Source organism: Zosterops lateralis, assembly GCF_965231275.1.
Source record: "Zosterops lateralis genome assembly, chromosome: 7".
NCBI classification, from domain to species: Eukaryota; Metazoa; Chordata; class Aves; order Passeriformes; family Zosteropidae; genus Zosterops; species Zosterops lateralis.
Window position 1 is genome coordinate 29,330,926 of NC_139767.1, and position 25,219 is coordinate 29,356,144.

The 25,219-nt window shown below is 41.8% G+C and overlaps 2 protein-coding genes across 3 annotated transcripts in view; one reads left to right on the top strand and one right to left on the bottom strand.

Moving 5' to 3' along the window:
• SNX4 (sorting nexin 4) overlaps nt 1–12,618 on the bottom strand; it is a 32,796-nt gene extending 20,178 nt beyond the window's left edge. The window contains exons 1-5 of one of the 2 annotated variants that reach the window (XM_083865348.1): nt 12,451–12,618; nt 11,362–11,477; nt 2,782–2,920; nt 2,555–2,683; nt 1,457–1,504 (exon numbers count right to left, since the gene is read on the bottom strand). In XM_083865348.1, the coding sequence (XP_083721474.1) occupies nt 1,457–1,504; nt 2,555–2,683; nt 2,782–2,920; nt 11,362–11,477; nt 12,451–12,582 (564 nt within the window). In that variant the 5' untranslated portion in view covers nt 12,583–12,618. Of the gene's footprint in view, nt 1–1,456; nt 1,505–2,554; nt 2,705–2,781; nt 2,921–11,361; nt 11,478–12,450 lie in introns of both variants that reach the window. The other variant, XM_083865347.1, reaches the window with a different exon arrangement.
• An 8,004-nt stretch (nt 12,619–20,622) lies between these two features.
• The window catches only part of LOC310911401 (TGF-beta receptor type-2-like), a 31,372-nt gene continuing 26,775 nt past the window's right edge, over nt 20,623–25,219 (top strand). Inside the window, exon 1 of the mRNA XM_083864893.1 lies at nt 20,623–21,304. Within this exon, the coding sequence (XP_083721019.1) occupies nt 21,253–21,304 (52 nt within the window). The 5' untranslated portion in view covers nt 20,623–21,252. The remainder of the gene's footprint in view (nt 21,305–25,219) is intronic.

The window sequence follows — 25,219 nt, forward strand, 5'->3', positions numbered from 1 at the left end:
CTTAAAAATTAAGTGCTGGGGTTGGAAAGGAGGAAAGGCATGATTTAATGATACAGCTGGCAGAATAAACAAAGTCTCCAACATCAACATTCAGCTATAGCATGCTACACTGCATTAATACCTAATTTAAAGTTTAGTTAGAGAGTTCAAACCCTCTCACACAAAAAACACATCCTGCTTTAATGCAGCAGAGGCAGCAGAAACATAAACAAATGGTCTAATTTCAGTCTAAAACATGCACTGAATAGAGGTTTTCCTTCCAGTGAAGTGCTAAATATTGCAAGTTTATACTTCAGATGTGGAATAAAGGGAAGATTATTTTTACTGGACTTTTGAGAAAGTTATTTTTCTTTCCTAAGGAAACTGGAACTGTAAAAGGGAAAACATACACAATCAAATCTAGAGGGAAAACAAGGCTTGCTCATCTCTCATTTAATCTACAATGTGGTTTCAGGGAGGAGAATATTCTCAGCATTCTGCTATGAGCTTTCTTCCATAAACACACCACCGTGTGCTCTCCTGAACAAACCCCGCCAGTACAAACTTTCTGAACTCCTATGAGTGTATGCAGCCTCAGAGCTTTACATTGTTTGCATTATGAATACTAGTAACATGCAAACCCAACCGTGATGGAAGAGAATTATTGTCAACTTAAGTTATCAACAGTAAATGTCAGTATCAAAGCCCCTTGGACACTGAGGATAAGAACACCAGGGATTTTCTTCAGCTCTCACTATTTAGAATAATTCTTCATAATCCACCTAGTTTTCAGTTGTGATTTCATGAGAGCAGATCACATTACAATGAAACAAAAAGCTCAGTATTTGTCCCCATATAGTAATTCTTCCAGACACAGCCCAGCAATCTATCAGCTTCTCAGATTCTTGACCTGTACAGACACACGACCTCAGATCATTTATTCCTGCAAGTCTTCCACCAGTTTACCCAGCCATGAACTTGCTGATGTCAATGAGGATAGTATTACTTCAAGACACATTCTGTTAAACAGTTAAGGGGCACCAAATCCATCTGTCTTAGTCCCTTTCACCAACTGCTCCTTGCAAAGAAGTCCTACAATTCAGACCACTTTGCTCACCTTTTTTTGACACCTTGCAACTCTTACCAGACTAAATCTGACACCCACCTTTAAAAATGCTAAACTAAACAGAAAACACAAACCCCCACTGCTGTGGCCTCAAGTTCATTACTTTTAAAGCTTATAAGGATCATACTTTTACATTACCAGCAAAATTACATAGGGACATAACAAGCCTGCTAGAGAACTTAACTGCAATCCTACCTGTCATATGCCAAGAACATGACTGATTTTTTTGTAATAACAAGTATTCATAAACCAATGCCCTTAACTCATTCTTACAGCAAACATCCTTTCATAGATAGCCTACAACATTTGCTGTGTCACAGCAACCACGAGACAAGCAATTACAGTAATTACCTTCAACTGAAATCCAGTCTCATTCACCATTTCTTTCCATCCACCTTCCTAAAAATACAGGAGAAGAATGTTCAGTTAGAGTGATTTAAGAATGCTTCAGCTTTTGCAAATCCCTATGAGAACCTATATCAAAGAACTTCTCCAGTATGCCTGGCTTCTGCCTCTGTTACCCTCCCCATGTCTTTTCAAGAATCTGGGTTAAGAATAGGAAATCATTATGTTGTGCCTACATACTAATCTCACCCCAAAAACCCTCTTCTCAATTACCTCAATCTAACAGCTGGGAGCAGGAGCCACACTGCTTTGTCTAAAGAAAAGTAGCTAACATATTTTGCCTCTGAGATTACCAGCATTTCCAAGGACCTTTTCAGCTCAAGGCAGAGAGCACACAGATGACAACAGTTTGCAGTGCACCTGCCATCACCGGGGTCAGATGTACTGGCTAGTTTTCCACTATTTTCAGCTCCCATACAGTATGTGAATTGGTTAATTCACATACTGTACCAGGGCAAACACACCTGTTCAGTCCAGTATTTGAGAATCTCTCATCAAAGCAAAGAAAAAGGAACTATCCAACACCTCCTAAAGTTGAAAGCTGCAGAATACAATGCTTAAGCTGACAATTGGACCACAACTTTTGTGACAATTTATTGTAGTAGTTTTGGACCATGAGAGATGAATGGATCATGATCCAAACCACGAGGCTAAAGAAACCAGGGATATCCAAAGAGTGAATTGAAAGGCACTGCTGTCCCTGCAGTCAGCAGTATAGCACAGTAACTAGTTCAGCTTTAGTCCTATGGAAGAGCTCCCAGCCAACATGCATTCCCAACAGGCTGTTCCAAAGAGGTGGAAATTCTCTCTTAGAAGCCTAACAATCTGACTGGAAAAAAGTCATAAGGTAGATTAAAAGGGCAACTGTACAACTGCAGGCTGCTCTCAAGAAGCTTTCAGTAGACAAGCCTTTTCTACCTCAAGTTTATTCACACTGTCTATCTTTCCTCCTGACACAGAACAAGTTATGGGTCAAATAGAAAAGAACAAAAGGACATTATCTTAATTAACTAAATAATGTATTTAGAAATTACTTTACTATACCTGCATTAAAAATGCATAAAAGATTTTGTCTTGGCAAAGAACAGGATGTGAAGCCACACGCAACAAGAAGTTTTCCAGACCAATTCTTCTTCTTTCCACAAAATCTGGATCCATATTATCTGCTGATAGCTTATGCCAAACAAAGTCAGCCTAGTTAAACAGAAGAGTGTCAACAGTAAATTAAAAAACAAACAAAACAAAGCAAGGCACAGTTTCGGATTCCTTACCCTTTTTTCTGGCAAAGGTGGAACAACAATATGTGGGTAAGTAACTGACAAATAATTCCTCAACAACTCAAATTCACTGTAACGTCGCCACAGGGACTCCACTGGGGCACACTGTCCTTCACTCTGGGACTCAACAGCTCTGAAAGATAAAGCAGCAAATTTAAACATTAGTGAGCTACCACCTACTCCCTCAAAAACCATCAGTGCAATTAGACTAAAGGCCCCAAAAACAGTAGTAATTATTGCATGACTTGCCCATAACCTAAAGCAACTTTAATTAATTTCATGTCTACGTACTAATTTTAAAATATTTGTAAGTTCTGCCTGATAGCACTCAAATTTGCTAGTAACATAAGAAAGGTCAATGCACAATCAAAAACAAACAGGTAGGTCACAATCAAGTAAAGAGACACGTGTGGCTTAGTCCACACCACTACAGAAATAGCCCTATTTCTCTTGGAACAGTGTAAGGTTCAAAGTCGGCCAAATTTCATTAGCACCTGAAGGATACAGAATATTGTAAGAAGAAATTTGGTATTCAGTGGGGAAGTCTTCACATCAGAGGATAAAAATTGTCATGCATACAACAGTTGATACAATTACAAATACAACTTTAAAAATATTAAGATATTTTAAAGGGTATTTTTAGAAAAAGAGCAAATTCCAAAGTACTTCCTTTTTTTATTTTATTTTGTTCAAAGTGACACATTTTTATATTTAAGGAATAAAAACATAACAAACTAGCTAGAGCAAGCAGGCACAAAATTGATGTCTCTGAAAAATCCGCTGAAGGCTTAAACCCAACATGACCTAGCTAGGTAGTAAAGGATTTTATGTTACTATAAAAGGAGAAATCATTGAATATTGTAGGATTGGAAAGTAATACAAAACCTTGATGAGGAAAATTATTTTTCATACAAGACATTCAAAGCAACAGAAATACTTTGCAATATCATAAAATAAGCACTGGGTAGTAACACTTTCAGCAGTTAACATATGCCAGAATAAACACAGAGAGAGAATTCACACAAGGCACTTAACACAAAACAGTGATGTCTATATCTGCTTTATTCTTCATTTAAGTGACTAATTAGCACATAAAGCACTGGCATAAACCTACATGGAACAGTACTGACTGTTGAGTTTGGAAGGGACCTCTGCCTGTCTGTGATCCAACTCCCTTGCTCAAAGCAGGATGTTCTGAGCTACATCCACATGGGTTTTGAGTATCTCCAGGGACTGAGACCACCATCTCCACCACACTGAGCAACCCACTCCCATGTTTGACAAACCTCACTATAAAGAGGTTTTCTTACTTTTACATGGAATGTCCCATGTTTGAATTTGTGGGCACTGCCTTTTGCCCTCTCTCAGCATCACAGAAGGAGTCTGACTCCATCTTCTTTACCTCCCCATCAGGTACTGATCCACAGCTGCTAAAACCAGCTGTCTCTTGCATAGGCTGAGCAACCCCACCTCTCCCAGCCTCTCCCTGCAGGTCAGACAACCCAAGCCCATAATCATCCTCACAGCCCTTCACAGGACTTGCCTCGGTAAGTCCACATCCTTCTGGTGCCGGAGAACTCAGAATGGGAACAATAAATTATGAACTACAAATACTTACTCATATGGTATTTAGTAGAAGAGAATGCTACATTATTTTTTCCAGCAAAAGTTAGGCTTTACAGTTCTTGAATTCATAATTTTCTGAAGTCTTAGAACATCTAAGTAGCACACAAATAATTTTTTAAGCTATTCTTTACCTACAAGGTCAGATTTCTAATGATTTTACTGAAAAACAAACAATCCCAGTTCAAAGTAGCCCCAATTATTTGATACATTTAAACAAATTACAAGGTGTCTCTATTTGTGAACTCTCACTAGAGAGGAACAGTCTTGCTATATGCTTGGGTTTAGTTACATCTTAAAGCTGAATAATGACATAAAGGATAATGCAAAAGATACTTTTTTAACTTAGTAAGGTGGAACAATTTTTATGTATCAACCCATGCCTTGGGGAAAGGATATTTATTCCAGGTCACTGAATTTGTAGGGAAAAAAAGAGACTTCACAAATAAGAGGAAAAAGGGATAAATTCATAGCATACAACACGAACTGCTGCAGATTAAAACTATTTGAGAGTGACTCAAGAGAAAAAGGTGAGCACACTGCTGACAACCACTATTCACACTGCCAGCATCCCACAGAATTCTTCTCTATTAGAGCATTTTAATTCCATGAAGCTGCACCTGCAAATACTGAGTTCTGAAGAGGGTAAGGTCAGCCTAGCCTGGACTGACAGGCTGTGCAGCATTCCTCCCCACACTAACTGCTGCACCATTTAAATATTACAAGAACACTTCAGCTCAAAGCAGGTATCTAGTGATTGAACTATTGATAAGTAAGAGGGAAATTTGAATAGATAAGGAATTGAGCTACTGTGCCTCAAAAGATTAATTGAAAGCTGAAGGCACAAACATTACATTCCTAGAGGAGAAACTCCCAGCAGGGTTTGGTAAACAATCTGGCCATTCAAAATACTCATATAAAAGTACTTCAGAATTACAGATCCTTTTTATCTTCACCTTCAGCAACCTACCAACCAGCTGCACTGACTTACACCATGGGATTCAAGACTTCCACATGGGTTATTGTCAACCCTTAAGAGAGACTGCTGCCATCAATACATGATAGTATTATGGGGACCCTGCCTGAGAACAGGCTGCACAAGCAAACATAAATAGGGAGACAAGAAAAACACAGGTCAGGACTGCCCTGAGAACCCAGCCACATCCTAGGAGGACACATCTGTGCTGCAGACAGAGATACAGCCTTCTGATAGGAGAATGGTCCACTCTAAATCATGCTTATAATACTCTGTAATTGTTTTGCAGAGTTAATTAGAAAGTAGGAGCAGCAAAGGCCATGCTGAGCCTTAATTGTGGAAAAAATAGTAAAAAAATAAAAAACCCTTTTCTGAACATGTCTGCTTATCAGCTTTGTATTTGCTACAATTAATAAGAACCCATCAGTTATTAAAAAAAAAAAAAAAAAAAAAAAAAAAAAAAGTAGTAATATCTCAGTCACACACATTAAGCAGAAAACTAAATATTAATCAAAAATATTAAAATCTCATTTGGGAGCACGACATTTCAGCAGGAAAGGACCACAGCTTTATAGAGAAGTCTAGTCCTACATCAGCACAAACCACTACCTTGTTACTTCAAGTTTTATGCCCACACAGAGCCTCAAGAACTCCAGGAGGAAGGAAGCAGACTGCCAGACCAGTTCACACCACTCACTGCATCTACCTGAAGACACTAAGGAAGTTTACTACATCTAAAGCCTACTGTCAATTTATTCCAACAATTCAGATCTGTGGACAACAGCTAGGCTTCCCCTAGTCTCAGTTAATCAAGCTTTACAACCCTTGCGAGGGACACAAAAACCTCACACTACACCCTGAAGAAAAAGATTAAATTATTACCAGAGAATCTTGAAGGTCAAACCTGCCTGTGTAGTTTATTCTTTCTTAACTAGACAGCGTCTGATACAACCACCTCATTGTAGTGTGTGTTAAGCAGCCTGACATTATTCTCATCTCAGATCATGCTTGTTTCCTTTATTTTAACATGCATTTATTCTCAGTGTCTCAGAGGTGCAAACAGTGCCTTTTACAGCTGCTTTTATCTTCATTAGGAGGGCACCCAAGTAGCAGCTAACAAAGGAGCCATGCTTCTTTAATTAATTGATTTGAATACATTTAAGACATTTTGAAATTATTAGTATCAGCTGCAGATTCCCCCTCACACCCAGGCTTACAGTAAATCCCCAGGCTGTGCTCTCTAGAGAACAAAATGCTGCAGAGTTGGGTAAAGGAGGGGAGCAACAAAGTTCTTTGCAAAGCTGTGGTGGGAAGGCACTGCACAGCCCTCAGTTATGAGCCCGTGTCAGCACCACGGCCTTTTAAATGAGGTAATAAGAGTTTGAAACTGCGTGGATGGATTTAGGACAGGCAACCAAGATGAGAGATTTTTTATTTTAATCACATCAAAAATGTCTCCACCTGGTTACATATGAGGTCATAAAATATCACCAATTACAAGAGCATTTCCTCCCCAGGAACACTATTTCAGAAAGGAAGTAGAAATCCACAAAGGTACTCATTACACTTAATACCTTCACTACCATCTAATTTTTTAGACCACGTTATGAACTCCCCCATTAAATGCAAGTATTGCAGACCAGTTTCAATTAAGATTATAATCACTTGTTGACATTCAGTCAAACTTTTCAATTTGTTTTGGTTCTAAAAACACAATATAATACTTGTACAGTCTTCAGGCAGGAAAACCATATGTTTCTCCTTTAAGGATACTTTTAACAATGCAAGTTATTCATCGAATGAACCAACCTGCCTGAAAAAATTAAAAAGACAAAAATGAAACCTTCAGCTTTTACATTTATAACTGATGTTATCATAACCAATTCAAAGATTACATTACTCCATGTCTCATTTATTTGCCTTAATTCAAAGTGTCAGTGTGAAAACTTTAGTCCATCTAATTAACCTCTTCTCACTTCCCATTTGAAACTAATTATCTTAAATGAGCCATTAAATAATTCTGAATGCAATAAAAAGACAAATGGCCGTGAAGTACTAAATCAGACAAGAAGGAAATACACAGGTTTAGTTCCTTGTAAAAGCAATCATCTCTTCAATGGCAGAAGCAGTAACTTTGCTTTCAACCTTCGACCTTCCAGTGTATGAGAAGTGACACTTCCACTCCCTGCAGTGGGCAAGGTTCACTCCCTGTGCAGAGAAACACCATTTTAGAGGGATGGGCAACTTTTCCCAACAGCTATTTAGAAAGAGTCTCTGTATTCAGGCCTCTCAGATAGCTGATGTCTAATAATTACTCTTCTGTCTGGCAAGCTGTATGACAAGGAGGCATTTCTCTTGCCAGAAGATTTTTCACAGCCAGGGGATTCACTGGGTTTTTAATACTGTCACCCAGTTTACTGTATTTAACTAAAACATACATGTTTCAGGAAAATGAATGATTGATAGTATCAATCAAGTAAAAACCAACAGAAAACTAAGTTCTCAAATTCTCTGTCTTCTTTCCCTCCCAAGTCTCCCCTGTTTAAAGCTCATGCTGAATTTAGACTTTCTCCCTCATACCTCCTTTGGAGTACTTTGGACAAGTCTTCCTGACTCCCACTGGCCAAAATCTGCCCTTTACTGTTCTATCAGAAGACAACACCCCTCTGTGGGCATTCATCCTGTGCCTCTTCTCAGGAAACCCATGCCTGGGCTTTTCACCTAGCCCAGTGTGAAACAGGAAACTTTGAGAAGGGTACTAAACAAAATGTAACAAAGGAAAAACTCCTGAAATCCCCCAAAGCAGCACTGCTATCACTGAACTGTGGCCTGGCCAGCTACTGATTTCCAAGTTCATTTCTCTCACAGTTCTTTAGGAGTTCTCACACTTTGGACAGGCAATCCAAGGTCTTAACAGAGAGGAAGATAACACTCATATCACAACTTAACTAGTGGAAAACTTTCCAAATACTGAAAACAGAAATAAGACTAGTAATTTCCTAGCCATACTGCAGGAGTAAGAAGGAAATAAAATGTACCCCCCTTGTCAAATCACTGCAAGAGGAAGTGAAGACTTCAGTAGGGCTGGAAACCAGGGATCCAGCTATTAAGTGGTCAGGTACCAGGCTGCACAAACTTGTGCTACTTTTTCCTAAAGCCAGAAACATTTAAAACAGAGCAAAAAAAAAAAAAAAAATACATGCTAATCATGATATTGTTTGATGGGGAAGGCCAGAATAGAAACCTAATAGTCAGCAGGGATGAAAGGAAAGTGAACTAAATGGAAGTGTCCTACTACTACAGAAGAAATTGTTTACATTAAAGGAAATCAGGAAAAACAAAGGCATTCCCTGTATGTCCTATAATTAAAAGTGCAACACCACAGAGCACTTTAGAGATGCTCTGCATTCTGATTAACTTTCAGCTCTGCCAGAAAAAAAAGAAAAATAACAAGTAAAAAGTCAGGAGTCAGACTCAGGGGTTTATTCTACCTGAGTTCTTGTAGTTTCATGCAGACTCTGATATAAGACACAGGTGCCTAAAATTCTAACAAGCAAGTCTGGATTTAAGTAAGATCCTGGATATTTGCTACTTCCCTTATAGAAAGCAAGTTATATGCTGAGCACATCTCAAGAAGGAATATTTAGCTACACATCTTAAATATTTGTTCTTGCCTTAATGCCATTTCCCACAAATAGGTAGAAATGACCTTTGTTCTCACAGGGAGAATATAAAAATTGATTTATTTTTAAGTAACTGTACAGTTTAACAGAAGCTGTGAAACAAACTGACATCATGACTAATTGAATGGAAATAGCTCATCATAAAAAAAAATGAATTAGCTAATGCAGAAAGGTCTAAAGCAAGAAGATGCTTTCAGGAAGCACAACCCTTGGAATTTGCTGACACCCTGCAGTCTACAGCAACGGAGTTTGTCTCAAAGAAATATATCTACGTCAAAGTGCAATATCACATTAATAAAAAAATCAACAAAAAGTCACACAAAAATGTGAGTCTAGTTACAAATCTTTTCATTTAAAAAATAAGTAACACCATCACTTGCATTTTGAAAACATTTTCAGCAGCACCAGTGAAACTTATGTGTTAAAGGTTTAAGCACTCAACTCCTGTTCTATAACAAATATACCAGGGTCGTAATTGTATCCATCTTGTGTCTCTTATTCACCCAGATAGAATTCCTCATTTCAAACTGAAATTAAATCCTAGATAGCAGTAAAGGCAGAACCCCAGCTCACATAAACATAATGCAACTATTATTAAGTGGTCTTCCCTTTATATTACTATAAACAGTTTTATTCTTCAGCTACAAAATATCTTATTACCCACAGACAAATTACTGTGAAGCCCACCTACAGCTACAGGCTCAGCAGGAAGCACATTTAATAGCCACCAATTATATTTTTGCAAGAAATTTTGCCTTCTCAGCAAAAGGAATAGAGAACCTACTTTATTAGAGATGTGACAAACCCACATTTTCAATTGCTCTGTGACAAACATGTAATTGGTCTTGGTATTTGCTGACCACAGAGTAAAATAAATTTTAATGAAAGAACACAATCTGGCCAGCAAAGTACAGTTCTGCCACTATGAAAGAACAACTGGGAAGGACCAGTGGGAGCAACTCTAAAGTAATGCAGGGATGACTGGAAAAGGAGATGCAGTCAGCATGTTCTGGGGCTGTGTAAATCTGCCCCCAGAGTACACTTCATATCACAGTCAGGCCCCAATGATTCCAATTTTCTTCTCTTTGCCTTCAGAAATATCATTACAATAAAAATAACACTACTTACATGAGAAGGTGTGATCTTTAATATCAATACACTACAGAAGTATTTTTAGGCATCTGATCAATTGTCAAAGAGCTACAATATTTGAAAAATACATGCCTATTTTGGATTTTGTTCTTTAAGTTTAGCAAAACTATAGTAAGCTTATCCCAGCAGGGCTGCAGTCAGTGTGACTGGTGTGTCCATCAGCTAAACAAGCCAAGAAGCCTTTTAACTAGCAGGTAGAAGACTTATGTGACAGTATTACAGTTTGAACTCTTCAGTGCCTTTGCAAAATGCAACTGCTTTGTTTCAGCAGATTTTCTTTGTACAGTAGGTAATTCCAAAGGCAAGGCCCAAAGATTAAAACTAGTAATATAAAGAAGAGCTAAACAAAACTAGTAACTAAGTCTAAATTTGAAATTCTTGCTTCAGCTGAGTAACATGATCCCACAAAACAGGAGTCATTTGTTACCGTTTGGGCAGCAAGGACAAGTTAGAAGGGATTTTAAAGTTTCACTCACTGCTCAATGTTTGAAGTTTTGTGTTTGTGGTACTGAGAATGTTTATCATACCAGCAGTATTAATCTTGTTAACACAAGAAGATTGAGAGCAGTGAGTTCCCCAGTGAAAGTTCAAGCTAGTATGAGGAAAGGAAGTTGTTAACCAACGCTAACCTTTAAACCATCTACAAGGAGTATGTGGTAATCAGATCAAGTAAAACACTTCAAATATAAGCTGAGCAATAAATTTTGACCACATGACTTAAGTGTGGTCTTAATTTATCTTCTCTTTCTTGTCATTCCAAGCAAGCCTAACCTTTGGACCTCTCTCACACATAATCTCACAAATACATGTATAAATTTGTCCAACTCATGGCCTAGAAATTACCAAGCAGTTGCTGACACCATTTTAGTGCAGCAACTTTCAAACACATATTTTTCCACCCAGCTCCCAACGAAGAATTACAGCACACAGTTACACAAAACCAGCACTAGTACTGGAGATCAGCTGCCAAATTTTCACAGGAAAAGATCCTCCAGAGTGGGTTGTTAACCACACAACAAAGCACAAAACAGCTAAATCCTCTCATCAACTGTACCTGATTATTTTTAGGGGTGGGAGGAGGGAAAATCTGTTTAGAATGGCACATCCATGTACTCTTGAGACTGAGCTCTCATCACCCACCTAGTCTCAATGAGGTAAGCAGTGTATGTTTCTTGTATGTTCATGGCATTCCTCCCAGTCCGTTTTTCAGCTTCTGAAACCGTGATTTCCATTTTCTTTGCCAAACAGTCTTCCATCTTTTTAGAAGAGGAAAATAAAGATTCATGTAACATTAACCACACAAGGCAAAGGCTACTAACCTTGCCTCCCCTTCTCCCACACCACATTTGTTCTAATAAGACAAGTCTCCGTGGGATAAAGGCTTTGACAGGGCTTCGCTTTATACCTATGTTCTGTATCACATTTTCAAGTGACAACTGGAAACCTGCTTTAGGGGGAAAACAGAAAAGACAACAAACTGACAACTTCAGGTACCAAAGCCCACGCTGAACCAGGAGGCTACAGAAAGAAAAATATTTTTCTTTCCAGGTAACAAAGTAACCTTTTTTTAAAAAAGCAAACAAGCTAACCCCAAGTACTTTCTTTCCAAACACTTCCCAACTACCAGCGAATTCCTCCTCAGGACACCCGGGACAAATGTAGCCACCTCTCCCCTTTCACAGGAAACAGAATATATCCGGACCAAGATGTTTTTCTTTAATCTCTCAGAGGAGGATCGTTATCTTTTACACACTGGCAGCCAGAAATCAGTAAGGACCACACGCCCACCATGGAAAGGAAGAGCTGCACTGAGCAGGGAGGGGGAATCATTTGTGAAATTAAAGGGGGAGGGGAGACAAAAACATAATTGATAATAAACAATACTCTGGCATCAGAGATGAGGACAGAGGGTGCATAAAGCTCTCTGACAGCGGGCTGCAAAGAGAACCCCAGGGCTCAGCGGGTCACTCTGCACAGCTCTGCCCCGTGCTCCCCCGAGCGGGGCTCGGCCCAGGCACCAGAGGATGGGCTGGTCCCACCTGTAGCCCCTTCCCGCCGCGGCGGGCAGCGCTCGGCGAACTGCCGGCCCCGGCCCCCCCCGGGCCCCGCCGCCCTCCCCGCCCGGGCCGGGCAGCGCGCTCAGGAAAGCCCGGTGCTCGCCCGGCCGAGCAGGCCCTGGGCCCGGGGAGGGGGAAGCTGCCCCTCCGCCACCGCCCTCCGCACCCTCACCGCGGCCGAGGGCTGCTCCGGGAGCGGGAGGGCGCCGTCGTCCTCTTCCTCTTCTTCTTCCTCCTCCTCTTCCTCCTCCTCCTCCTCCTCCTGCGGGCGGCTGTGGCTCGGCTCGGGCTCGGTGCTCTCCATGGGGCTCGGGGGCTCGGCCGCGGCGCTCCCTCCGCGCAGGCGCCGGGCGGGCTCCGGGCACAGCCATGGCCGGTCCTAGAGCCGGCCCGGCCCAGCCCGGGGTGTGACCGCGGGGCCGGTCAGCGGGAGCCCAGCCTGACCCAGCCCGGGGTGTGTCCGCCCTCGGGGCCGGTCAGCGGGCGGGGGGAGCCCAGCCTGCCCCAGCCCCGGCCCCCGCCACCCTCTCCCGCCGCCCGGGCCCACCGAGAGGCTCCACCGGGGGTGCTGAGGGCGTCCTGCTCGCCCCGGTGCCCAGAAGGGGCTCCTTCGCCCCCTGTGCGCGGACAGCCCTCTGTGCTGTGACCGCTCCCCTCGCCCACAGCAGCCTTGAGCCTCCTGTCCCTGTCCGGGGCAGAGCTTCCCCCGGCCCCTCACCCGCACTCCTACAGCCGTAAATGGTTATTTCTCAAATTTGTTTGTGTCGTTGTTTCTCTCTTAGTTCTCAGGTCACCCAAGAGTTTCTTCGCACACCTTTCCTGCTTGTTTTTCGGTTGGTTGGTTGGTTGGCTTTTTTTTTTTGACACCCTGTGTTGTTAAAGCAAATAACACCTTTTAAACAAGAAGTAAATTCCATATTAATGGAAAATAGTTCGGATACTTTCTCATCTTTCGTCTATAGCAAGATTTGTCACTTTCCTTTCCTGAGTCTCTGTCAGCAGCCATTAGCTTTCCCACAGGATGTTTGCTGGCGTTAGGCAGCTCAAGTTATTTTTTAAAAGCTCACCAGCCTGTTATTTCCCCACTCACTCCTTTAGGAGCAGTGAAGGACTCGGTGGTGCCGTGTTCCCTTTTCCTCGCCCTCCTGGCTGCCGGCCTTTTCCATCAGCTCCCTCCCAACAGTGGCTGGACACCCAGAGCTGTGTTCTCCTGCCCACCATCTCTGCTGGACAGCACACAAGGGTGTCCCATCCTGCCACGCTTCTTCAGGAGGGATTGGAGTAGGTAAAATCTGCCCAGTTCAGCCCTGGGGAAGCCTCTGACATTGTTTAATGAAAGCCCCAGCAGTCCCATCTCTGCTCACTGAACAGGAACAAACTTCCCTGTGCATTTCTGTAATTCCCTGTCTGTCTTTTTGGAGACACATTCAGGAATTCCAAATTCAGCCCCCACAGAACATCACACACTGTAGAATTATATATATTTATACACATCTTCAGTATTGGGTTTATTCCCGCATGATCCCATGGTGCCTACACAGTCCCTGTGGGACTGGCAAACTGGATGAGGAAGTTGTTCCTACTTATTCCTCCTTCTTCAAACAGCATTTTGGACACTCAGTGTCATTGTTCCCTGTTTTACACATCACATCGACCCTTGAGATTTCCCATTCTTGCACCAGATTCATGTCCTTTGATTCAGACACTACAGTCTTTATTATTCTTATGTAGCTTTTTTTCTTTTCCTACTCTTTTCAAACCCAGGTTAAAGGCCACTTTGGGGGATTACAGAGTTGATACTATGGGTTTCTTTGCTTTGCTTTTTTCTGCTTTGTGTAGGAAATGGGGTTTTTTTAGTGTTGACCAGAGATGAATTTGCATACATTTTTCATCCAAAAATTAATCTTTTTCTTTCAACAACAATTAAACTAAATCTCAAAATCCCCTTTGAAGACCCCATGAATTAATATTTGGCGTCTGGTTTCTATTCTGTTGTCTTCAATGTTTATTCAACTTTTTCCTCAGATTGTTTGAACTGATACCTCAATCTATCCTTTCCCACCCCTCCACCACTGTAGCTGTATGGAGTTTCCCAAGCTTTTCCACAAAAGACTTTCCTAAAACAAAAATTTTTTACAAGGATGTGAACTATGATTTGTCCTCTGAATAGGACTGATTTAAGATTTGTTTTCTAAACCCAAGGTCCAGTTTAGATGTAAAGGCACGATTGCATGTTGTAAGACACAGTCTGTTTTTCATTAAGCTATGGTTTTCTTATGTTTACTCAAGATGTACATCAAGATACATACCTTGTATCAATTACACTTGCATTTGCAGCATGTGCATACTGAAATTTTTCTGATCCCTATCAGTTATATAATGGAAATATTTATGTGGAACTCATGCAGGATATCATACTTTGTACTAAATATTTTTATTATGGAAACAACGTTATCAATAAAGTACAGTAATATATTGTAGGTCTAACATTCTATGGTTTCAAAAACTATTTTCACCTTTGAATTTTCTTCATACTACTAAAAGTTGTGGAGAAGAGTTAAACATTACATATATAGGATGAGGGTAGTGATAAAAGTGCCTAAATCAAGATGACTGGGAACCTGGGTAGCCCTCATGTACATTACAGCCTGGAGAGTTCAGAGGAGAGTGAGATATCTTTTAAAAACTGATATGCAATGGAGAGATCTTCCATAAACTCCCAAGTCTGCAGCAAATCCTCTTCCTGAGCCACGTTTCCCCACCTCAGCCTGCAAAGTGGGATAACAGTATTTTCTCGCAGCACAGTGCTGCTCTCAGGAGAACTACCAGGACTTGTGCTACTTTGGTGAAAATAAGCTGTAGTGCTTTCCCTCTAACTAGGTGCAACCACTTGTGCGCCCAGGGTCTCCCTGGACCCCCTCTTGTCAGGATATGAGTCCAATCTCCTGCAGCTTAATCTGGCCAGGACACTCTCCTGCTCTTCAGCATCTTCACTAGGCAGCATGTCCCTTGTTCTTCAACTTTAAGAAGGCAAACTCTACTCAACTTCCTACCTACAAGTCCTTTCAGTCTCTGAAGCTGTGCTGACTCCCAGTACAGTCTCTGGAAAACAGGGAACTCCATCTTTTCTATTCTAATATTTCTAAATCTCTTTGTTGCAATCCTACTGTTACACTGGATAAACTGCTTTTTGATGGAAGAAAGCTAGGCAAGTATATTACGTTATAAACTGGCTTCCTGGTGTTTTTTTGTAATGTTATGTGTTCTTACTGGATCTTTTGACAACCTGTGTTGCTCTAACAAATAACACACCTTAAAAAAAGCCACATTAATGGGAAATATTTCAGGTATTTTCCCCTTTGTCACAATGTTATTTATCAGTATCTTCATTTCGAGTTCCTCATCCTTCAACTTCTTAGAAGTAGTTAGATTTAAAAGATAATAAAATCACCACCAACAGCCATCGTGCCACTGAGAACCAGAATGAAAACACCTAAATCAGTGGCTCTGCTTTGCATCTATCCTGCAACACCCACAGCCTTTCAGTAACCTCAGGAAGAGAGAGCAAACCAGCCAATATTCCTGCTGACTGCGTATCCTGTGCAGGATCTGGCTGTGCTGGTGTTTGAAAGCAGGGAGGTTCAGGATAGAGTAAATTCACAGAGCAACACCCTGGAGCTGAGAACCCACCATCCACACCACACATATTTTAGCTGATAATTTTTAGGATGCCTCTAGCCTCCTGCCAGGGTCTGGCCACCCTTCATAACTTCCAGTTCAGCTGCTATTGAAAAAGAAACTCCATGTATGCCTGCCTTAAGACTGCCTTGTAACACAAGCCAAAGCAGGAAGGCCAGGAGTTTCTCTTCAAAAGCACATTCCTGATCCATGGTTCAGGCTCCTGGATCCTATCATAGTTTCACTACCAGTAATAATAATACAAAGATCATGAGTCAGGCTGTCAAACTGCTCCTACTCTCCTCTACAAACTAATTCCTCCAGAACTGAAGGTTTTTGCCCTCCAGAGGCATCCAGCAGCTGAAGTGATGCCAGGTTGTGCTGCTGGTCTTCAGAGGCTGATCCTCACTGAAGACCCTGGCATCTGTCTGCATGTGATGTCCTTGGTATATGATGGGTGCAGCAGAAAACAGTGCTTGCTTAGGACCCCTAAGAAAATACAGAAGAGGAAATAATGTCAAGGAACTGCCAGTAAAATGCATGAATAGCTGCTTCAGCGTGGCAGAGTGCAGGTGGAAAAGTAGATGAGTTCAGGCTCCTCATAGACATATTTCTGTCATCTAATTATCTGAGTGAAATGAGTACTAAGGTGTAGGAAAACCAGCATTTTGTTAGTTTTCCAGAGAAAGAAAAGAGATATGAGTGACTTTTGGGGTGGGGAAAATCATTCAATTTCACTCAGTCTGAAATTGGTAACAGTGGTTTCCATCCCTTTCTGCAGCAGCATATCTCAGTCCACAAATAAAAACAAGAAAACCAAAACTAATCCTCATTTTTTAAAGAATCTGTACAAACACATCAACAGTATGAGTGAAAATGTATTCGAAGTGGCTTCAAAAGCAGTTCAAAGTGAGCCATGAGAAAACTTCAAAGGAAGAAAGCCAGGTGGTTTGTGGCAGAATTGAAGAGGAAAAAAAAAAAAAAAAACAACAAGTCAACTCAATAACATTGTAAATGATAGAGATGAATAGACCTTTACCTAATCTAGATGCAGCTTTGGTCAAGGAATCTGTTACACACAGTCTGTGATAAGTTAGAACTTAGGGCATTGTTTCTGGACTATACAAAGACTCCAGTAATAGTCAGGCATGAGAAAATGCAGCTATCCTGTGTGGCTACTGAAACAAGCATTAGCTGAGAGGGTGGAGCACAGAGAATTTGGCAGGGCTAAGGAGAAAGGTTTGTAGCAAAGCAGACAAGCCCACCTGTGCCCAAAGGAGGAATGACTGTGTCCCTCAGGATGCAGTGCTGGCTTTGATTAACTCCTCATACCATTGGCTCATCAAAGGTTACCACACCACTGCTGGGACAAGCTGTAGCAAGAGATTGGAAAATGCCAAAAGTCATCATGGTTTTTTTCCTTAAGTGGCAGCAGGAACCACAAACACCACATCCAAGATCTCAAATATCAAAACCCTGTGAAACTGAGGCAGTGCAAGGTAATGAGAACTGTTTTTAGAGAGTGATGGGCACCCTCAGTGCCATCAAGCAATGACATTTGAATTTAGTCGACACTCCCAGGACTGGAGCCAGTGTCCTTGTGATTGTAGCTGTATTGGATCCACACTGCTGGGTGCACATCTTTCTCAGGCAACTGTTGCAGATGGTGCAGTGAAACCAAAATTGTGCTTATAAAATGTAGAAGTGATGACATTTCTGGGGTTTAATTAATTGCCAGGACACTTGGGGGTAGTACAATATGAGCACACAATGTAAAAACAAACCCATACTCATGGATTTGTGCTCATAAGTAGAAGCTAAGTCTGATCCTATCAGCTAGATGTTTTCCTTAGACCTGTCTTTTATTACTTCAAGGTATAAAACAAATTCTCCTAACAACCAAGACACTCAGAGACCTCATCTGAAGCCTGACATCACTATTGATATAAACAGATTAAAAAAGAGCAATACAGACACAACAGATATTAGTCCAGTTGTATAATTTGCAGGCAATCAAGAGGGCCAGAAGGATATATCCTGATTGCACAAGTTAACCTAACAAACACCTTTTGCTGTAGTCACTCTACAGATCAAAATCAATCACTCTGCTAGGATCTCTGGGGCCTAGAAAACATGGAGGAGTCCAGAGCAATTCAGGAGCATTGGCCCTTACATTAGCACTGTCTGGGGCATGGTTACATGGCTCCCTTCTCTCTATCCCTTCACATTCCCTGCCACATTAAGGTGATCTTCACCCCTGGGAATAATAACAGGTTTGACTCACTTGGGCCTGGCACGTGTCCACCATGAGGTTACCCTGTGCAGGGATATTTAGTGTCTATGTTGGGGGCTTCAAATCTATTGCTTGATTGCTGAGCCTTGCCTCCCACAGTGGAAACCCAGGCTGTTTGAAACCCTCCTTTAAACATATGCTATATTGTTTCAGGTGTCCAAAGTTTTATTTTACTTCTCTAGTAAATATCTTCCAGCTCCTAAATGAGAACTTTGGGAAAATTGCTCCCACAATGCAACTTAAAAATCACCCTGCAGAGACCTTACGTTCCTCAGCTTAAATCCAGCCTTCAGTGTGTCTTGAGTTATGAGGCTGTCCAGACCACTAATAGAGGAGCAGGCGAATTTACACCAAAAGGAATAAACAAGCCAACAATAAAAATAACCATTTATCTCTTCTTCCTCCCCAGTGTCTTACTCAAAAGGTCACTGTGTTCTTTCATGGAAGCAAAGCTCTATAATGTGAGTTTAGGCACTTGAGGCTAAACCCCAGAGTACTCACTTTTCGCCAAGTAACTTTGGTGAATTTTTAATTTAATTTTTTTCCTTGGACAAAGTCTAAGAAATAACCAGGTTCTCCAGAACAGAGCTGGAAGTCAGGTCAGTGGGGCACATGCTGAGGGGCACCCTAGTTGACATATCATCATGGCAGCTTGTTTTGCCAAGCAGAAGGTCTAACACCATCTAAAAATGCATATAACTTTAGGAAGAGCAGCACATGCATTACTCCTCAAAAGTTTCCTCTTGCAGAGCTTCCTGTAGATATCCAACTGCCTTGTAAAGATGCCATTGCATGGGACAGCTACTGCCTTTGCTCTCATTTCAGTGAGATCTGGCCCCAAATCCCTCCATAAGATTATTCTGCAGACAGGATGAAGCATTTTATAGGGTTCAGTTTGGCTCAGAAGTTGTTTAGGATTGCCTGGAATTTTGGAAAATGCAGATCCTGTAGCTCAGGGACCCTGGCTGCAGTGACATTGTGCAGGCATCCTGCTGCCTTCCCAGGTTCTGCTGCTAAAAAAAATAATACCCCATGCTTCCCTTGCACTTCCAAATCATACAGCATGTTTTGTCAATGTCCACCATTGTTTAAAGCCCCTCTGGACTCCTGCTGGGGACATTATTTCTCTCCAAGTTTCATAGGCAGCAGGGGTTTCTTCCTGGTTTTAAAGGGGGCTCCCATGGATCATGAATAACCTGTGATGTTGCTAACACAAGCCCTATCCAGTTGTCCTGTAACACACACAAGAGTTCACATCAGAAAATCCAACTGCAGGCTGAGAAATCCATGGGCATTTTGAAATGCTCTGAATGTGAGAGAGGAGAGTTGGCAGCTTGCCCCAAGAAACCACTGTGCACAAAGCAGTTCTGATATGAGCACTTCCAATATGTTTGCTGGAAAATAACATCTTTCTGAAAGTTTGCTGAACATTTGCTCATTCTTAGTCCTCAGAGGCCGTATTTGATCTGTGGTAATTTGGGCCAGGGACATGCAGGCTTTTCCCCAGGGAGGTCAGGCTGAGCTGACTTGCATCTGAGCACCCTGAAGCAAGTCAGAGTAGACCAAGCTATCCTCTGCAGAGGCGTGTGTGTCCCATCATGGCATAGAAGACACACTTTATGTTTATCAGCTGTGCCTGTACCCCATCTGACATCCCCTCCTTTTCTTTTTTAAACACAGAAGAAGGGAAAGAGATACAATTATTTAACACCCTAACAGAATAATTTCTATAAATAGCTTACAGAACAAACTGATGCAAATTATCAGCAAAATGGATACAAAGAAAGGGTCTTCAAGTCCATTGGAAGAAAACATTTGCTGTAGTGAATACACACACAAGCATACATAGGTACACCACATATCCACCTCAAACTGATTAATGAACCAAAAACTGAATTGTAAAATGGGTAAATAAAAAGCTGGAAATACACTGAATTGTGAATTTTTAAATTAAATTGTGAAATTTAATACATACAGCGTATACATTAAAATTGCTCAATGTATTTTCAGTAACAATAAAATATTACCTTATTTTTTTGGCCACAAAAAACTTAATAACAACATCTCTTTCTCTGCCACACTCAAATACATTGATCTGAAGGATTGGGGTGGATCACAGGGTAAGAGTTTGAGGATTATACTCCTCCTTTTGCCACTGATTGATTGTGTTAACAACCAAGGCAAGTCAGAATTCTGCTACGTTTCACAGCTTCCCTTTTGTAAGTGGCATAATATTTCCTACAAGTTTTTGCAGAGCAGTTCAAGATCTTGGGGAGAAAGCAGATATTTAAATGCTCTGCGTTATTATTTTAGGCCCCAATTCAGGAAAACATATAAGTATATGTTTAAATCCTGCTGCTTTAATGGGTTGCAAGCACCTATTTTAGGCTAAGCTCACACTGATGTGGTCTTTCTGAAAAAGCTGCCCTAAAACTTTTAATTATGCCTATTAAAAATATAGCCCATTGAAGCTTATTTAAAAGATAATTTCTAAAATAGAGGGGGAAAGTAGTGAACTAATGGCAGCTCAGCATATTGAGGCATTACCTCTCGTGCTTTATTCAGATGAAAGTCTCATGCAGGAGTACCCATGCCTTTTTGATTAATGCATGCAGCAGGCTTTAGGTCCCCTCCAAAGATCCTTGGGCTGTACAGAGTCAGGAGCAGCTCCGCATTGACATCGGGAGAAAAAAAAAAAAAAAACAAAACAACTCTTTTTCTCAGAGCCTGACTTCTTCCCCCAGCTCCCCCCTCTCATATTTGTATATATTCCGAGAGGAGAGTCAGGGTTAGTTTTTTTCATAAACTGCAGTTCCTGGGCGGACCCCACGCACAGCTGGGCTTGAGCGGCTGGATCCGCCTTCTCGGAGAGCCTGAGCCGGGAGCCTCGCACAGAGGGGCTCCGGGCTTGACAGCAGAAACGCAGGAGACTGGCTCCACCAGGGCAGGATGAGTTGGTCAACGCCGTGAAGCTGGGCTTCTGGTTGCCAGTGGGATCCAGAAATGGGGTACTGGAGGAGACCGGGTCTGCTTCCCTTACTGCTGCTCTCCTTGTGTGAGTAGAGAAATGTTTCTGGTCAGGCGATGTTAAGCAACGTTCTCAGACAGTTAGTTTATTTTTCCTTCCTCCAGCAAAACAGCTAATCTTTGATTTCTCCCCTGACAGCAATTAGCCAGAGGATTGGAAATAGCAGGGAATTTAGTTGGATACTCTGCTACGACTGCATGAGCTGAGTATTTCTCTTATGGCGAGGGGCAAGGGATCGCTTGGTGGAAAGTGCAGTGTGCTCGCTTGGAGCAGCTCGCAGATGTCAGTGTTTACAGTGCAAAAATATATATAGGTCAGCATTACTTGTTGGAAGTTCTTATTTTGTTGAGGGAGATTAAAAGCAACTGAAGTGCGCCGCTGAACGATCTGGCTTCGACAGTGTCCAGATGTGGTGAAGTTTGCAGCTTAGAACTTTTATCAGCCTTGGTTTATGCACAGAATTAATCGAACTATTAAAGAAGGGACGAAGTGGGGAGAGGGGGAGGAGAAGTGTCTTTGCAACAACATCTGGTTATTCGGCAAACCTTTCCAGCACTTACGTAAAGATTTCTTTGTAATAAGTGCCCTGTTTCAGTTCTGATAGCACTTATTCAATACTGTAGATAAAACCCTCCAGCAGCACTTGAAAATGTGCCCATCCGTGGTTTAACTTTTTCTTGTTTATATCTTGATGATTGTTTCATAACAGGGAATGGATTTGTATATAAGTGAGTGTTATATACACATCTCCTAAGTATGTGTGTGTGTGTCTTTCTGTATATACAGAGTCTATGTGTGTGTATACAGGCATATATCCCTACAAAGCATATATTTATATATTTGCATGGACACTACTTTTTAAAGTGAACTCTTACAAACACAGACCTGTTGCCTTTGCTATAGAAATTTCAATGCAACTAAAATAACTTTTTGTTCAAAGTGATGGAGGAGGAGGTTTATAACTCCAGTATTTTTGCATCCAAGTGAAATCACTGGGGGTAGGGATCTGTATCTGCATTCACTTTACATGGGTCCCCCTATCTACAAGAGCAGGGAATAAAAGAATGATCACTCAGTAATTTGTGTGTAGGCAAACAAAACCATGGGTGCAACTGTTGAACCAGAAAACCAGATGGGGAGACTTATTTAGGACGTAGAATCTGGTTGTTTTTTCAAAAAGTTACAGAGATCTATAGTATTCATTTTTGTAGATAATGTCCTAAAGTGTGGTTTGAAATGTAGGATGCTATACTGATAACATCCTACTAACTTAATCCCATTTGGAGCAGGAATTACTACAAGTTATTATTTAAAGCACAGTCTTGGGTTGTTTTTGGTAAGAAAGAAGACCACTAATTATCCTTCAGAAATACCTAATTTTGGAGTTATTTAACTTATGGTTTCCTTTTTCTGAAAGGCAAGGTTTTAATCTGAAAGAAGCCAAACCAAAACATATCACAATTACTAAGTTCATCTGAAAGGTTATGTGAGTGATATGATGACAAAATTTGCCTCTGCACAGGGTAAGAAAAATAAGTCAGGGCTTGCTCTCTGTGATTCAGCTCACCAGTGATAAATGTTTTCTGGGACTACATCCACTCCCTTTGCATTTAGTGTTAAGATTGACCCTACAGTCATTCTGAGAAAGTAAAAGTACCCAAGGAGCCCACTTTGCATTGACATCAAAAGAGAAGGGAATAACTAGTTCCCCAAAATCCTCAAATTGATAGAATATGCACGTTCAGCTGTTCTTCAAGCAACAAATCATATCACTCATCCAGCCTCTCTTTACAGAGTGACAGTGCTGGCTTGGTGGCAGCAGCAAAGTCCTCTCCTTTCAGCACAGAGATTTAAGACTTGCCATAGAGAACATGGCCCACACTGTGTCTGTGTTATCCCAGAATAAAGCTGGGCGTTTGTAGGAACTTTGCTGCTGTCCCTGAGACTTTACCCCAGGGCAGCAGAGACCCCAGCCTGTGCTCCATGGTGCCTGTCTATGCCTTTGTTCCCCAACATGACTGAATGGCCATCACCTAGCACATCTGACCATTTCAGTTCATATGCAGTGGAAAAAACGGCTCCAGTCTGACAGAACACTAAAATTCAGCTACTGGATTTCCCTAGTGGCCAGCCCTACCAAGGCTTCAAAATATCCACCCTTAAGCTTTTTCTTGGTAGCAGTACCTGCTGGAGGGCAGGAGTTTTACATGGCTTTTTCAGTTGAAGGTGAAGACAGGAGCTGTAGTTTCACCACCACTAACACAAACTCTCACACAGGTGAGCAGAGAACCCTTCCAGAACAGAGAGCTGGTGGAGTCCTGGACTTACATGGACAAAAAAAAAAATACTAGGATCATTCAGAACCTGATAACTGTCATACAGGGGAGGAGCTGGAGGCTTTCAGTGTATTTAGGTTGGCTAGGAGAGAGCTGGGAGGTGAGCTGGCCATCCACAGCCATGTCCTGGGAAAACATTTTCTGGCAGAGGGCTTCCCCCTCTATGGAACAGAGATAAAACAAGATGTACACACTGGAAGCTAAAATGGGGCGCTTCTGTGTTAGAGCACAATAGAGTAAAGTTGTTCCAGCAGGTAATTGCTCAGGCTTGAGATGTGGTGGATATTTGCTGCTCAAAGCCTTCAAGACTGCAAGACTACCTGCTTGGAACTCTGTAACCTAGACAGAAACTATAGACTTGATATCAGGGTTACTCTATTGTGCACATGGAAACACTCTGGCCTTAAAAGTAGGAATTAGGAGTTTTCCTGCCCTGTTTTCTATTAATATTGGGAAATTATCCCTCGTGCTCCATCTGTCAGGAACAGGGCTCCCATCCGGATGAACAGGCATGGGGCTGAGCTCAGTCTTATCTCACAGAGAGGACAGCAGAGCACCACAACCCTCTAACCTGTGGAGACAGCCTCAAGAACTGTCACTGGTGTGACAACAGCTCTCAGAGCTGTGAACAGCCCCAGGAGCCTGGCAGAGCCTTTGTGCATCCAACCTCCAAAACAGGATATGAAATTCCAAATCTGCCAAGGCACGTAGTAGCATTTACCAAGGGAGAGCAAGCTATACTGCTTGGGGTCTGGTGAGGTTCCAAAGGAAGAGAAAGATTTTTGAAATGAGGTGAGGTTGCAGGTCTGCTACCCTGAGTCCAGAGCTCCCAGTTCCTGGGGTTTGAGTCTGCTTCTCCATAACTTGGTCTCCTGTTAAAAGTGCTGGTGCACTAAAATATCCTGACATTTTCTGTGAAGTGTCCTGGGCTCCCTTTGCCATGGTTGATGGCTCTACAGACAGTGCCTTTGAGGGGTTATCTCATGGTAGATGGTGGCTTTCTGAAGTCACATTCTCCCTCCTGCTTGCACAAACTGTTCCCCCAGTGAGCCTCTTCAGCTAAATATATAGAGTGTATAGAATTCATAAATCAGGACAGGGAGCTCCAAGGCTGTCAGAAAAGCATCTCTGGCTTTTGATCTGCTCAAGAAATCTCTGACCTATCCCAGGCTCCTCAGGCAGCTTGTTCAAGAAGTTGGCCTCTTATTTCTGAGGTCACCAGAGCTAAAACCAGAGGTTGTAGTGCCACCAAAATGCCAGTTTTCTCCTCAGGCAGGGGATTTATTGGGATTGCACCCCAACACCAATGCAAACAAAATTTAGGAACACTGGGTCAAACCTGAGCTGGTGAGAGGATGAGGGAAGATAAAAGACAAAGGAAGAGTCACCCTCCATTTCACAGGAATTCTCAGAAAGGAGCTTTGCAGGTCCAAGGGCAAGCCAGAGCAGTAGAGCAAACTTCTTCTCCCAGGCTAAGCAGCATGTGGAGGTGGGCACTGCCCACCCCAGGACACAGGGCTGCAGGGCTGTTTAAGTCACACCATGTTTTGCTCTCATACTGATTTAAGACAGCCAAAACACCAAGGAAGAAATTACCACCCTCAAA